The following is a 15,116-nucleotide window of genomic DNA, read 5'->3' as shown; positions in this document are numbered from 1 at the left end:
GCTGCCTGAGGGTTCTCACGGGAACCAGGTCCTGCTCAGGAGGGTGGGGGGAAGCAGAGGGGGTCGGAGCCCTGCTTGAGGGTGGGATCTCTCTGTGCCCATCCCCGTGGCATCAGATCCCTCTGCCTGAGGGCCGGGCGGGCAGAGCTCATGGCTTTGCCGATGGGGGATCTGTTGGAGAGGGAGGCAGGTGCCCTGGGCCTCTGCTCTGCAGTTGAGACCAGCAGGGAGCCCCGTTGCCAATCCATCTGGGTTGCTTCCTCCTAGGGAGCCTCTCCCCGGCTGCACCCCAGCTCCGTTGGAGAGGGACCGAGACAACCGCCGGCGCCTGCAGGATCCCTGAGCCGGACGCTGCTCACTGGCCTCATGTCTGCACTGCAGCTGAAGCATGTGGGAGCCTTTTATTCTCTTCCTGCTGCTTATGTTGCTCCAGGGAACAGCGGAGGTGAGACTGCACCCCAGAGCGACCCCACCACGGCTGGCACTCAGCTCAGTACCCCCCCTCTCCCCAGGCAGCACCTCAGACCCCCGTTGTTCCATCTCGGTGCAATAGCATCCCCTGCAGCAACTGCACCGCAGCCGGCGCTCCTGCCCCACTCCCCACAGCGCCCCCTGCTGGGAGAGGCCGGGAGCTCCTGCCACAGCCAGCTCCTGTCCCACTCCCCACAGCGCCCCCTGCTGGGAGAGGCCAGGACTGGAGTAGCTGGGAGCTCCTGCACCGCCAGTTCCTGTCCTGCTCCCCACAGCTCCCCCTGCTGGGAGAGGCTGGGGCTGGAGTAGCCAGGAGCTCCCCCAACAGCCAGCTCCTGCCCCACTCTCCACAGCGCCCCCTACTGGGTGAAACTGGGGCTGGAGTAGCTGGGAGCTCTCCCCACAGGCAACACTGCTGCCATGCTCCCCACAGCGCCCCCTGCTGGGAGAGGCTGGGATTGGAAGTTGTATTTTCCTCCATGTGAGCCCTGGGGCTGCCGTCTATTCAGGGGGACAGGGACACAGCTGCACCCCGAGCCTATTGCCCCGACTCCCATCCCGTTGCAGGCGAGCTCCTCGGAGAAGTCAGCCAAGGACATGTTTGCGGCCTGGAGGCAGTACCAGCAGGAGTGTGAGCGCAGAATGGCCGAGGAGCCGTATCCCGCAGGTGAGGGAAGCGGGTTGTCCCTCCTGGGCCGAGGTTGGGGTGGGGCCAGCGGGTCTCATGAGTGCACCCGGTGTCCACTCGGGCATCCCAGCCCCTCCTCTGTTTTTGCCATGTTTGAAAACCCATGTCGTTTGTGCTTGCATGGGGTAGCGTGTTGGTGTGGCCCATGTGCATGTCTGAGTGTGGTGTCTGTGTGTGCCTTCTTTTGCATGTGCATGCATGTGGTTGGCATGTGCATGAGGGGGCTGCCTGGATGGGGGTGGCTTTGCAGGCATGTTCCTATGCATGTGTGTGATTTGCATGTGTGTCTGTGTTTGCAGAGACGTGTTTGTGTGTGTGGTTTGCACACATGTGTGTGATTTGCACGTCTGTATTTACAGAGGTGAGTTTGTGTGTGTGTGGTTTGCATGGGTGCATGTGATTTGCACGTGTCTGTGTTTACAGAGGTGAGTTTGGGTGTGAGTTACACACGTGTGTGATTTGCACATCTCTGTTTAGTGGTGAGTGTGTATGATTTGCACACGTGTGATTTGCACGAGTCTGTGTTTATAGACTTGTGTTTGTGTGTGTTACACACGTGCATATGATTTGCACATGTCTGTGTTTGCAGAAGCAAGTTTGTGTGTGTGAGTTGCACACATGCACATGATTTGCACGTGTTTGTATAGATGAGTGTGTGTGTGTGGTTTACACACATGCGCCTGACTTGCCCATGCCTGTGGTCGCTTAGGCCTGCTTGCCGCGCATGGGTCACACACGTGTGAATGTGATTTGCACATGTATGCGTGCGGCCACCCAGACCTGCGTGACCGGCGTTTGCCCGTCGCTGTGACGTGTGAGTGTTTTAAATGCCTCTTATCTTCATCCCCTCCTAGGCCTGGTGTGTAACCGGACCTTTGACATGTATGCCTGCTGGGGGGACACTCTGCCCAACACCACCGCCATGGTGCCCTGCCCGTGGTACCTGCCCTGGCATCACCACGGTAAATATCCCTTCCTCCAAGGCTCATTCCAGCCACACTCCTTCCCATGCCTGCCCCCTCGGCCCACCCGCTGGGACCCACTCCCCGGGTGAAAGCTGGCCCAGTTCTGATCTTAGCTACATGCTGGAATCCAGAGTAGAGGCCTGGGGCTGCTCTGCAGAGAACCAGGCCTGCAAGCTCAGGCCCACGCAGAGTACGGTGATGTTAACCCTCGTGTCCCCAACCGCCATGACTCAGGCTGCAGGGGGGGTCACTTTAAGAGCAGGGCGGGGACATCTGTGGGCAGTGGCAGTGGGGCTGTGGCTGACACACACCCACATACCCCCCCTCCCACCTGCCACTTGGCTCCCCTGGTCTCCTCCCCGGCAGTTCGTGGCGGGTTCGTGATGCGGCTCTGCGGCCCGGCTGGCCAGTGGGTGACGGACGAGTCGGGGCTACCCTGGAGGGACCACTCGCAGTGCGAGGATCTCAGCACAGACCACCCCTTCCAGGTCAGTGTCCCGGCCGGCCACAGGCTGCTTCCCAGCTCCCAAGCCACGCGGCTTTCTCTCCTGCCGCTCCCACCCAGCCTCCGGCTCCGTCCTGAGCCAGAGTCCCTCCAGCGCTGGAGGGATCTGTTGGCTGGATGCGGGAAGGATCCAGCAGCCGGGTCCCCGTTCTGTTTGCAGATCCATGCCCTCGCAGGGGGCGCCCTCCCCTGTAAATGCTCTGAATGGCGGGGTGGGGCAGAGGGAGGTGGGGAAGGAAGGGGCAAGGGGCTCGGACCTGACTCTCCGCCGCGTCCCTTTGCAGAAGCAGATGCGGTTCCTGGAGCAGTTCCGGCTGATGTACACCGTGGGCTACTCCCTCTCGCTGGTCTCCCTGCTGCTCGCCCTGCTGCTGCTCCTGGCTTTCAGGTACTGCAGAGCCTGTGGGAGTTAATGGTCCGGATCCTGATGTCAGTGGCCCTGGGGGAAGTGCGGATGACGTGCCCTGAGGTCACTCGGGATTTGCACCCGGGTCAAGGGGCAGAGTATGGACCCGTGGATTTAATCTGTACCGTCTCCCTCTTTAAAAAGCAAGTTTCCTTTAGTAATTAAGGGCCTGATCCTAGATTTGGGCCTGATGGGGTGCCGCTCCCCAGTGTGACACTCCCTTTACTGCAGGAGTCACTCCTGTTTGACGCGCCACCTGCTGTTGGTTTGCTCTGTGTGGAGGGGGTGCACGGAGCCGGGCCTGCAGTGTAAAACCAGAGTGAGCGAGACGGGGATCGGGCCTGAACAGCTCCTCTTGATTTTTAGTTACTGGGGCCGCGCTGTCCGTTGCTGGCGTTGGTCAGTTTCACTCCTGGTTAGTCAGTGTCATGCCCAGGGCCCCAGCACAGAGCCTGGCACGGCACAGCCCAGCCGTCTTCACCCGCTGGCTCAGCGTGACTCTCGGCGTAAGGGCCCGGCACTGGGTCAGCGCCCGGTGACGCTCGCAGGCGCTCACTGTCGACGGCCACAGCTGATTAGTTTCAGTGCTGGAGTACGGCTGCCCACGCAGCTCCAGGCAGCCTCCCGTCCCCCTGATTGATGGTCCCACCCCCTCTGCAGGAAGCTGAGATGCACCCGCAACTACATCCACGTGAACCTCTTCCTCTCGTTCATGCTGCGGGCCGTCTCCATCCTCACCCGGGACGCCCTCCTCCGCGTGCGCTTCTCCAAGGACCTGCGGCACGAAGGGGACCTCTTCCATCTCCTCGGGGACCAGGTACTGCCCGGACGAGGGCATCACTCCCAGAGGGGGCGAGGGGAGGAGATCCAGCCAGCTGGGCTGAGGGACTGAGCCCCTTTCTGACCCCGGAGAGGGGGGGGGGAATCCCTACCTCCAAGTGGGGCACTGCAGGGAGCACCCCATACATCGGGGGTGAAAGCCCGGGGACACACCGGGGACCCTAGGCAGTATGGGCCAGACCCCAACTGGCTTAAATCTGCACTGAAATTCATGGAGCCGCGTCAGCTGCAATCCACCACCAGTGGAGCTCTGGCCCGTTGACACCAGCTGGGGACCTGGCCTCAGGCTGACCCACTCCCAACAGGCGCCCAACAGAGTCAGGCATGGGATCAGCGAGCTCATCCGGGGGTGGGAGGGATCCAGCTGCGTAGCCGTAGGGTGTCCCCACCAGAGAGGAAGGGGAATTACTCAGCGCAATGGGACGAAAGGCAGTATAGGGAAACTGAGGCTGGATTCCGGGCAAAGCTTCCTGACTCGAAGATCCATGGGGCAGGGGAGTTGCCGCCTCACGGGAAGGGCTGGCAGCCCAGCCCGTGGGAATCTGGGCCAAGCCGTGGGGGGACCGACTGTCGGGGACGCCCCTGCCCTGAGTGGGGATGGGCTGGCCGTGACCTGATGGGGCTCCAGCATTCCCACCTCTCTCTGCTCCTCTCCCCCCTTCCCCGGCGGCTCAGGCTGCTGCCGGCTGCCGCCTGGCTCAGGTTCTGACCCAGTACTGCGTCGGGGCCAACTACTACTGGCTGCTGGTGGAAGGGCTCTACCTGCACAACCTGCTTGTGCTGATGGCCATCTCGGAGGAGAGCTGCTTTGTGGGGTACCTGCTTGTCGGATGGGGTGAGTGGGGCCGCGCAGGCATGGCCGGGAAGGGGCCTGGTGGAGGAACTGCAGTGCTGGCCGGGGCATAGGGAGACCCCCTTTGGTGACCCTAGGCAGTGCAGGCTGGGAGCTGGAAAGGACCCCAGGGTACGTCTGCATCCGGAAGCCCCCCCGAAAGAATCCCCTTTAGATACTTGCCCCAGCCTGGCCCTGCTCTGCCGCGAAGGGCAGTGCCGGGCTCCACCCGCAACTCCTGCGGCGTTTCACAGCAGGGCTAGGCCTCCCGGTGGGTAACGCACCGGAGTCCTGTCTCCACTACCACTAGCGCTCCCACCAGTGGCAGAGATGCACCCACCGGAGAGGAGCGGGAAAATGCTAGAGGGCATGTACACAGCGGGGAATCTCATGGGGGGGAGCTGGAGAACAAAACCCTAACTGCTGCGTCTGTCTGTCCATAGGAGCCCCCATCCTGTTTGTCATTCCCTGGGTGATCATCAGATACCTCTATGAAAACAACCAGTAAGTCCGGCCAGCGAAATCTCTCCGGCTTGGGGTGCAGCACAGAAAGAAAGTGCTTGGAAATCCTCGCGCTTTGGGGTGACCTTGTCAGAGGGTCTCTGGGGAGCCGGGTGGGAAACGAGGGTTTGGTGCCAGGAAACGTTTTGAGGGGGGAAATTTAAAAATCCGTTTTGTTTTCTTCAAAAACATCCAGGTTTTTGTCAAAAATCCAAACCCGGAGGTTTAAAAAGTAAATGATTGTAGGATTTCAGCCAAAATTTCTCAGCCTTCAGTTGCCAAAAACAGGAGGGGAGAAATTGGCTAAAAACGAACGTTTCCATTTTGATGAAAACGTCACTTCTTGTCGAGTCAGACGTCCCGAGTGGCTCCGGCCCGAGACGGACGCCATTTTCCCCATGCCTGTTCCACACCTGTTTAAACGTGTGCGTGTGAGCTCACTGCATTCACAGCACGTGGCGACCCCAGACCCACGCATGAGCGTCGCTTGTAGGACCCGTCCATCTCCGGTGTATCAGCTAATGGGCTAATTCTGGTAGCCAGAGCGAGTGACAGGGCCGAGGCTCTTCTGTGCTCCAGCTGGGGGGTTCTCAACCTTTTTCTTTCTGCTATAAAAACTCCATGGCCCACCTGTGTCACAACAACTGTTTTTCTGCCCCCACTCCACCCCTTCCATGAGGCCCCGCCCCTGCCCCACCTCTTCCCACCCCTTCCCCGCCCCCATTCCAATCCCATCCCCCAAATCCCCATCCCAACTCCACCCCCTCCCTGCCCCTATTCCGACTCCTTCCCCAAATCCCCACCCTGGACCCGCCTCTTCCCTGCCTCCTCCCCTGAGTGCGCCACGTTCCTGCTCCTCCCCTTCCCTTCCAGAGCGTGTTAACGCTGCCAAACAGCTGTTGGCATCGGCCAGGCGGGAAGCGCTGGGAGGTAGGCGGAGGTGCAGGATGTGGTGCGCTCAGGGGATGGGGAGGAGGAGGTGGAGCAGGGGAGCTTGGCTGCTGGTGGGTGCAAAGCACCCACTAATTTTTCCCCGTGGGTGTTCCGGGCTTGGTGGACCCCCTGAAACCTGCTTGAGAACCACTGGCTCCAACTACCTGTAAGAGTTAGGAAGGGATCCTCCCACCCCCTACCCGTTGTATTCTGGGTTTGAGGTTTTTTAATCTCCTTCCTCTGAAGCATCATGTACACAGCTGGAGAGGGGAGCCTGGACTGGGTGGGCCCGGGCGACCCTGAGAACTCTCTCTCCGGTGCTTGGCTGGCTGGTTCTTGATCCCATGCTCAGGGTCGGATTTGGGGTGCGGAAGGAATTTGCCCCCAGGTCAGACTGGCAGTGGCCTTGGAGGACTTTCCCCCCCTTCCTTTGCGGTATGGGGCATGGATCCCCCAATCAATCCCCTGCCATGGGCGGGGCCCCAGTGCCCATCAGTCCCTGGTGTTCTCTGCCTGTGGCCCATGAGCGTTTAGTCTCCTGGGGGCTGTAATATTTTGATCTAACGGAGGTTGTCGGGCTTGGGGCGGGGGCGGGTGGGTGGGGTTGAATGGCGGGTGCTCACAGGATCTCAGGTCGGATGATCTGATGGCCCTTTCGGCACTGGTGGGGAGCAAAGGGCGGCCCTCGGCTGATCTGGGTCACAGACAGAACTGTGCTCACGGGGCGGAGAGAGAAGGTTGGTGCCACCTGCTAACTCCTGTCACCACCCTACCCGGCTGTGCAGGTTCCTCCCTCCCAGCCAGTTTGACGTGAGTTGGTTTTCCAGGTGCTGGGAGAGAAATGACAACATGGCCTATTGGTGGATTATCCGCTGCCCCATCCTGCTCGCCATCCTGGTGAGTTACAAACACCCACTGCTCTTCAGACAGCCAAGAGGCAGCTACTCCAGTCCTGGTCTCCCCCAGCAGGGGGTTCTGTGGGGAACGGGCACAGGCGGTGGGGGAAGCTCCCGGCTACTCCAGTCCTGGTCTCCCCCAGCAGGGGGCGCTGTGGGGAGGGGGGGGCGCTGGCTGTAGGGGGAACTTCTGGCTTCTCCATTCCCGGTCTGACCCATCATGGGGCGCTGTGGGGAGTGAGGTGAGGGCTCTGGCTGTGAGAGTGCTCCCGGCTATGCCAGTCCTGGTCTCGCCCAGCAGGGGGTGCTGTGGGGAGCAGGGTGGGAGCGCTGCCACCTGGGGGGTGATGCTTTCTCCTCCCCATGTATAAAGCGCCACTCTCCCTCCCCTATGTAAACACCAGCCCTACTGCAGGGGCTGCAAGCCCATCCCCAGGGCAGAGGGTACCGGTGGGGAGTGGTGCCCCCTGACCTCCCCAGGGGTAACTTACTCTCTCTCCCCCAGGTTAACTTTGTCATATTCGTCCGTATCATTAAGATCCTGGTCTCCAAACTCCGGGCTCACCAGATGCGCTACACGGACTACAAGTTCAGGTAGGCAGGGGCTACCCCTCGCGGCGGCGCCCCCAGCTGGGAGCCCCGGCTCCCTGCAGCAGCATTGACTCTGGCTCTTAGATCTGGCAACCTAAGTGTGGTGGTACCACTTCCAGTGGAACAAATCCAGGGAACTCGGCAGGGGCTCACTAGGGGGCGCTCTTCTCCGGCACTCAGTGCGGGCCTCAATGTTCCAGTGGGGCACTAGGGGGCGCAGTGCTGCAAGGCAGGGTGGGGGCTCCCTAGGGGGCGCTCTCCCCTCGCAGTCAGTACTGACCCCAGGGCCCCAGTGGGGCACTAGGAGGTGCTGTGCTGCAGGGTGGGGTGGGAGCTCAGAAGGGGGCATTTGTGATGGGATCCCCAGCATAGGCGCCAGCTCCGTGGGTGCTGCGGGGCTGCAACACCCACGGGGAAAAATTAGCGGGTGCTCTGCACTCACCGGCTGCCAAGCTCCCCCTGCCCCCACCCCCTCCTTGCCTCCTCCTCCCCCTCCCAGCGCTTCCCACCTGCAGCCTAACAGCTGTTTGGCGGCGCTTAGGACTTTCCAGGAGGAAGGGGGAGGAGTGGGGACGTGGCACATTCGGAGGAGAAGGTGGTAAAGAGGCGGGGCAGGGGCGGGGACTTGGGGAAAGGGGGTGGAATTGGGGTGGGGCGAGCGTGGTGCCGGAGCCGGGGGAGCCAAGGGCAGGGGGGTTAAGCACCCACGGGGCAGAGGGGAAGTCGGTGCCTAAGATCCCCGGGGTACAACCTGGGACTGTGGGACCGCTGTGCCCCCTTAACTCTCCACCCAGCGCTGTCTCACACAAAGCTATGCCAGTGACAGACCGCAAAACCCCTCCAGGCATCGTGATCACTCAGCCACCAGCCTGTGGAGCCTACACCCAGCCAAACTGCATAAATGCTCCATGAGCCGCTCATGAATCCTACAGAGAGAGACACCTGCCAGTCACCCCAGCCTGGCACCCCAGAAATATACCAGCATACGCTGCTCAAGACGCCCTTGGAACGTGCAAACTCATTAATTAGTTCACCACTTGGTCAAAGGGAAGTGGCCATGCACCAGCCTTTGAAATAAGCTGAGATTCCCTGAGCATTTCAGCCGAAACCACACTGTTCTAGGTAAAATAGAAAACAGATTTATTAACTCCAGAAAGACAGATTGTAAATGATTCTAGGTAGCAGGCAGAGAGATCCAAGTTGGTTACCTAAGAAATAAACAGAAACACAGTCCAAATTCTAACTTTAACAAACGACGCGGGATTTGAATCAAGCAGTGTCTCTTGAGTCAGTCCTAACAGACGTTACAGGCAGCTCACGGCTCCTCAATACAAAGACTGGCTTCCCTTCCAGCCTGGGACCAATCTCCCCAGTTCAAAGTCTTTGTCTTCCAGATGATCTTCCAGGTGTTGAGATCAGGGGAGGGGGGAAGAGGCCAAATGATGATGTCACTGTCCCTCTTTTAGACTTTTTTCCAGCTGCTAGAAAGATCCTTGCTGTGACATGGGGGTCAGGCAGTCTCCATGGCATACCTCAGTAGTTCTCAACCTTTCCAGACGCCCGTGCCCCTTCCAGGAGTCTGACTGGTCTTGCGTACCTCAAGTTTCACCTCGCTGAAAAGCTACTTGCTTACAAATTCAAACCTAAAAATACGGCAGTGTCACAGCACACCGATACTGACAAATTGCTCACTTTCTCATTTTTTATCAAATAAATCAACTGGAATATAAATATTGTACTTACATTTCACATAGAGTGGTATAAACACGTCCATCCTCTGGATGAATTTTTAGTTGGTACTGACTTTGCCAGCGCTTTTTACGTAGCCTGTTGCAAAACGCACAGCACCGCCCTCCCCCCACCCCGCCAGGGGCCACGAGAGATGTGCCAGCAGCCAGCCACTTCCGAGAGCGGCGTGGGGCCACGGCATTCAGGCTGCCTGCCTGAGCCCTGCTGTGCCGCTGGACTTTTAGCAGCCCGGACATCGTGATCCACTGGCAGAGGCTCCAGGATCGCGATCGATGGGTTGGTGACCACTGAATTGTCTATAGTTATGGATTTAGGTTTGCGGGGGTCCCCCTTAGCCCAAGGCCCTGGGCTGCGGCCCCTAATGCCCTGGCGCTAATCCGGCCCTGACTGGCGTCCATGCCCTTTCTAAGGAGCCTTTGAGAGAGTGGATTCTTCGTGATGGGCCATTAACACCTGTCTGGCCAGGGATCGCTGGTCCTTTGTTGTCACTGGAAGGCCAGCTGTGGGCTTTCCCAGCCTCACAATATATTTCAGTAACACACATAGCACAACTTCATAACTCCCCACCGATAGGACGCACAACCCAACGGGAGACGGATGTTCAACAGATCAAGACGTTTAAAATGATACCTCACAAGGCATTGCACAAAACACACCATAATCATCTCACAGTGGTGAATATGGGGGTCCCAGGGTGCTACTTTGAGGTACAGAGTGTCACAGCACTCTTCCCTGGTAGTCGGTGCTGGCAACAGAGGGACACTAGGGGGCGCTGTGCTGCAGGGAGTGGGGCAGGAGCTCGGTACGGGGCGCTCTCCCTTCACAGTCAGGGCTGACCTTATGCCCTAGGGTGGTGTTGGGGGGCGCTGGGCTGCAGGGAGCAGGGCGGGGGCTCAGTAGGGGGCTCTGGGCTGCAGGGAGGGGGCGGGGGCTCAGCAGGGGGCGCTGGACTGTAGGGAGCTGGGGGGGCTCAGCAGGGGGCGCTGGACTGTAGGGAGCCGGGTGGAGTCAGTAGGGGGCACTGGGCTGTAGGGAGCAGGGCGGGGGCTCAGCAGGGGGTGCTGGGCTGCAGGGAGCAGGGCGGGGGCTCAGCAGGGGGCGCTGGGCTGCAGGGAGCTGGAGGGGCTCAGCAGGGGGCGCTGGACTGCAGGGAGTGGGGCAGGGACTCAGCAGGGGGCGCTGGGCTGCAGGGAGTGGGATGGGGGCTCAGTAGGGGGTGCTGGGCCGCAGGGAGCCGGGTGGGGCCAGCAGGGGGCGCTGGGCCGCAGGGAGCCGGGTGGGGTCAGTAGGGGGCGCTGGGCCGCAGGGAGCCGGGTGGGGTCAGTAGGGGGTGCTGCTGGAAGTTCAATCTCATGGCCAAGACGCAGAAAGCCTGGTCCGTGCCCCAGCTGAGGCCAGGGACTATCTCATGACACCGTGGAAACTGGGAGCATCATCATCCGGGTGCCCTGCACTGAGCTGTCTGAGAACTGGCCCTGCCACCTGGGGGGCTGGGAAGACGCCAGGCTGGGATCCCAGCCCCGCTGGGGGAGGCCCAGACCCTGCGGCCGGTTCCCCTTAGCATTGCCTTGGAGGGCCGTGTGGTCTGGCTGGGCTCTGGCCCGAGGGACGCCTGTGGGGCTTGGCAGGGGGGCAATTCACCCCCCACTTCCCTATCGCGCTCTCCCAGGCTGGCCAAGTCGACGCTGACCCTGATCCCGCTGCTGGGCATCCACGAGGTGGTATTTGCCCTGGTGACGGAGGAGCAGGCCCAGGGGACGCTGCGCTACGTCAAGCTCTTCTTTGAGCTCTTCCTCAGCTCCTTCCAGGTAGGGAGCAGAGCCGGGCCCCCCCAGGGCTGGTGGGATGGGGTCTGGGGCAGAGGGGTGCTGGGGCCACCCAGGCCCGGAGGAATGGGGGTGAGAGCACGGGGACCGCCCTACCCAGGGGCTGGGCTTCAGCTCTGGGGATTGTTTGCAGGTGCCTGCTATTGGGTTGGACAGAGACGTGTCCCCAGCATCCCCCACTCAAGCCATGTGGGGCGCTGTGGGGTCAGCTCTGCCCCCTGACACCCAGAGGACTGCGAGGCTCAAGTGTGGTGCCGCCGGCTGGGCAGGGAGCCGGCCGAGGGCAGCTCCACGCCGAGCAGCCATGGGATCCCTCCTGGGCATGGAGCCTCCCCAAAGGCAGCCTCATCCCACCTCTCCACCCCTGGTGTGTCCCGGGGGGGCTGGGCCCAGCCCTGCCTTTATCTGCTCTTGTCTTGCAGGGTCTTCTGGTGAGCATCCTCTACTGCTTCGTCAACAAAGAGGTAGGTCCCCCACCACCACCACCCATAGGAGCTGAGCCGTTTCCCATTCCCCTTAACTCTTCACATGCCGCAGTGTTGGCTCCTGGGCGAAAGCGGGGGGGACAGTGCCCTTCTCAGAGCGTGGTGGGTGAGAGATCCCGCGGTGCAGGCATGCCACGGGGCGCTGGCAGCAGAGTCGGGCTGGGGAGCAGAGGCAAAGCATTGCACAGCAGCTAATGCGTTATTACTTATTGGAGGGGAGCGGGGGGCCTGATGGCCAAGGCTCAGCTGATGCTACGTCTCAGTGATGGCTGGAGTGGATCTATTCAGGCCGGATTCTCTGCTGGTGTAAATAAGCAGAGCTCCGGTGAACTTCAAGGGAGCTCTGCTCATTGACACCAGCTGGGATCTGGCCCATTGACTCTAATGGAGCTACGGTCCATTGACCCCAGCTGGGATCTGGCCCATTGACTCCAATGGAGCTACGGTCCATTGACCCCATCTGGGATCTGGCCCATTGACTCCAATGGAGTGACGGCCGATTGACCCCAGCTGGGATTTGGCCCATTGACTCCAGCTGGGATTTGGCCCATTGACTCCAATGGAAAGACGGCAGATTGACCCCAGCTGAGATTTGGCCCATTGACTCCAATGGAGCTACAGCTGATTGACACGAGCTGGGATCTGGCCCATTGACTCCAATGGAGTGATGGCCCATTGACCCCCGCTGGGATCTGGCCCATTGTCTCCAATGGAGCTACGGCCCATTGACACGAGCTGGGATCTGGCCCATTGACTCCAATGGAGTGATGGCCCATTGACCCCCGCTGGGATCTGGCCCATTGTCTCCAATGGAGCTACAGCCCATTGACACCATCTGGGATCTGGCCCATTGACTCCAATGGAGCTACGTCCGATTGACATCAGCTGGGATCTGGCCCCATTGACTCCAGCTGGGATCTGGCCCATTGACTCCAATGGAGCTATCGCCCATTGACACCAGCTGGGATCTGGCCCCATTGACTCCAGCTGGGATCTGGCCCATGGATAGCGAACACCTTTCTTTGCGGAAGCAGCAAAGAATCCTGTGGCACCTTATAGACTAACAGATGTTTCTTTGCATACAGCTCTCTCTCTCTCCATTGACAAGACGCAATGGGATACCAATATCACACCATCTTTTAACTCATGTGAAGCCTCTTGCACCGCTATGGCCTCCCCCTGCCCTGCCCCCCATGAACCAAGGGTCTCATCCCGTCCCCTGGGCATCACTTGACCCTTCCTCACCTCCTTTTCTCTGCCCTGCTCCAGGTCCAGTCTGAGATCCGGAGGAAGTGGCAGAGGTGCCAGCTGGGCGCGAACCTGCTAGAGAAGCCTGGCTACAGCTGCAGCCACGGGCCGTCCTGCCGCTGCCAGCAGGGCAAGACCTCTGAGGTGGGCTGCCCCCGGCGCCCCAGCCACCCGGGGAAGAGGGGAGCCGAGGCGGAGTCCAACGGCAGCTCGGAGAACTCCATGGGCAGCTCCCAGCTGCAGCAGCAGCAGCGCCGCCCCTACGCCGGTACCACGGGCAGCAAATCCTACTGCTACATCCCGGTCCAGACGCAGCCGGCGGGCAGGCTGGGGGGCACGGAGCTGCTCCCCAGTGCCAGGGAGCCTGGGGACAACAAGATCTCGGAGAGCTGTTGCTAAAATCGAACTCGGGGCCCTTCCCGCCTGCTGGCCCAGGGGCCGGGAGAGAGGAGCCGGGTTGTGGACTCCTTCAGACTCTCCCTGTCTTGGGCAGGGGGCAGACACTGAACCTCTAGGGATGGAGGGAAGGGGGTGTTGGGGGTGGGTCATGGCGCACAGGGGTCTGCAGGACCAGCATACCCACACTACCTGGTACCCTTTCCGCCGGGCACGGTGCCCCCCTGGAGTGCCCGTGGACAAATGACGGGGGCGCGTATGAGTCAGCTGTTGCTGAGACTCGGGGGACGTCCAGCTGGGGTCAGTGCAGAGGTGCGTCTCCTTGGGCCTGCGGTGGGCACACCCAGCCCCCCACCTCCCTTGTAGGGATCTCCCTGGATACTGTGGAGCTGGCATAAGGGGCCTGCTCACAACCTCCTGTGTAGAGGCGACTCAGGGCGCAGCCAGAGAGCACTGCACTGTGGCTATTCTCTGCCCCGCCCCCCGACCAGGGCCCATAGGGGGTGGATCAGGGGCATGGCCAGAGAGCACTGCGATGTAGCTATTCTCTGCCCTACCCCCTCGGCCTATAGGGGGCAGATAGAGGGTGGACCTGGAATCCACTGTGCTGTAGGTATCGGGCCCTTAGGACGTGGAGCAGCAGTTAGATCACCCCTGAGATCGCCCTGACAGAGAATAGGGGCCAGGCAGGGCCTAGAGACTGCACTGGAGCTTAAATCCACCTCCCGCCATCCTTGCCTCAAGTGCAGAGATGGGAAAAGGGGCCCCTGACGTGTGTCCACCTTTTCTGAATGGCTGGTGGCTCTTGCCCTTGGTGACACCCTGTGGCAGTGAGTTCCACAGGTTAACTGTATGTGGCATTAAAAAAGCATCGATTTTCCTGCATGCGTTGCCTTTGAATTTGATGGGATTTGAACCCGCAGAGGTGTGGGGTGCTGCCTGTGTAAGTGCAAGGCTTATGTGGGAGGGTGGGAGGGGTTTGATCACAGAAACCCCTTTGGGACTGCCAACTGATGTACTGAAACTACCTCTGAGCCTGTTTTCCCTGCCAGCTTGGGACTTCAGTGCCCTGCCTGGTTTGAGCCAGACACACCTGCCTGCTGCAAACCCAGACCCAGCTCTGAACCACGTCCCCCAAGAGCTGCAGGCTTAACTGAAAACAGCTTAAGAAGTGCTCCTGTCTCCAACACTCAAATGCCCAGCTCCCAGTGGGGTCCAAACCCAAATAAATCTTTCATTGGTGTAGAGACTGTCCGGTTTGGCCAATGTACATGGCAGAGGGGCATTGCTGGCACATGATGGCATAGATCACATTGGTAGATGTGCAGGTGAACGAGCCCCTGATGGTGTGGCTGATGTGGTTAGGTCCTATGATGGTGTCCCTTGAATAGACAACAAACCTCGATGCCAACTCTGCCCATGCATTTACACCAGCGACACCATCACAAGACCCAACCAGATCAGCCACAACATCACCAGTTCATTCACCTGCACGTCCACCAATGTAATATACACCATCATGTGCCAGCAATGCCCCTCTACTTCGGCCAAACTGGACAATCCCTCCGTAAAAGGATAAATGGACACAAGTCAGATATTAGGAATGGCAATTTACAAAAACCGGTCGGAGAACGCTTCAACCTCCCTGGACACACAACAGCAGATTTAAAGGTAGCCATCCTGCAGCAAAAAAACTTCAGGACCAGACTTCAAAGAGAAACTGCTGAGCTTCAGTTCATCTGCAAATTTGACACCATCAGCTCAGGATTAAAGAAAGGCTGTGA

The 15,116-nt window shown here is 60.0% G+C and overlaps 1 protein-coding gene across 1 annotated transcript; it reads left to right on the top strand.

Moving 5' to 3' along the window:
* The first annotated feature begins 388 nt into the window (after nt 1-388).
* On the top strand, nt 389-13,335 carry GIPR (gastric inhibitory polypeptide receptor). Its single transcript, XM_039510912.1, has 13 exons — nt 389-445; nt 1,039-1,138; nt 2,014-2,121; nt 2,491-2,612; nt 2,914-3,017; nt 3,696-3,852; nt 4,551-4,710; nt 5,151-5,211; nt 6,969-7,038; nt 7,543-7,631; nt 11,047-11,185; nt 11,626-11,667; nt 12,958-13,335. Exons 1-13 carry the CDS (start codon nt 389-391, stop codon nt 13,333-13,335), a joined length of 1,587 nt encoding a protein of 528 aa, XP_039366846.1.
* The last annotated feature ends 1,781 nt before the right edge of the window (nt 13,336-15,116 follow it).

The sequence above is a fragment of the Mauremys reevesii genome, linkage group 22 (genome assembly GCF_016161935.1).
Source record: "Mauremys reevesii isolate NIE-2019 linkage group 22, ASM1616193v1, whole genome shotgun sequence".
Taxonomy (NCBI): domain Eukaryota; kingdom Metazoa; phylum Chordata; order Testudines; family Geoemydidae; genus Mauremys; species Mauremys reevesii.
The sequence above is the reverse complement of the archived record's forward strand: the minus strand, read 5'-3'. Positions and strand labels throughout refer to the sequence as shown.

What these genes read in the sequence shown, in the direction of transcription:
- GIPR (XM_039510912.1), top strand. Translation starts at nt 389, where the DNA reads ATGTGGGAGCCTTTTATTCTCTTCCTGCTGCTTATGTTGCTCCAGGGA. An exon ending in CGAGGAGCCGTATCCCGCAG is followed by an intron (nt 1,139 to 2,013) that starts GTGAGGGAAGCG and finishes ATCCCCTCCTAG; the next exon opens with GCCTGGTGTGTAACCGGACC. An exon ending in TCTTCCTCAGCTCCTTCCAG is followed by an intron (nt 11,186 to 11,625) that starts GTAGGGAGCAGA and finishes CTTGTCTTGCAG; the next exon opens with GGTCTTCTGGTGAGCATCCT.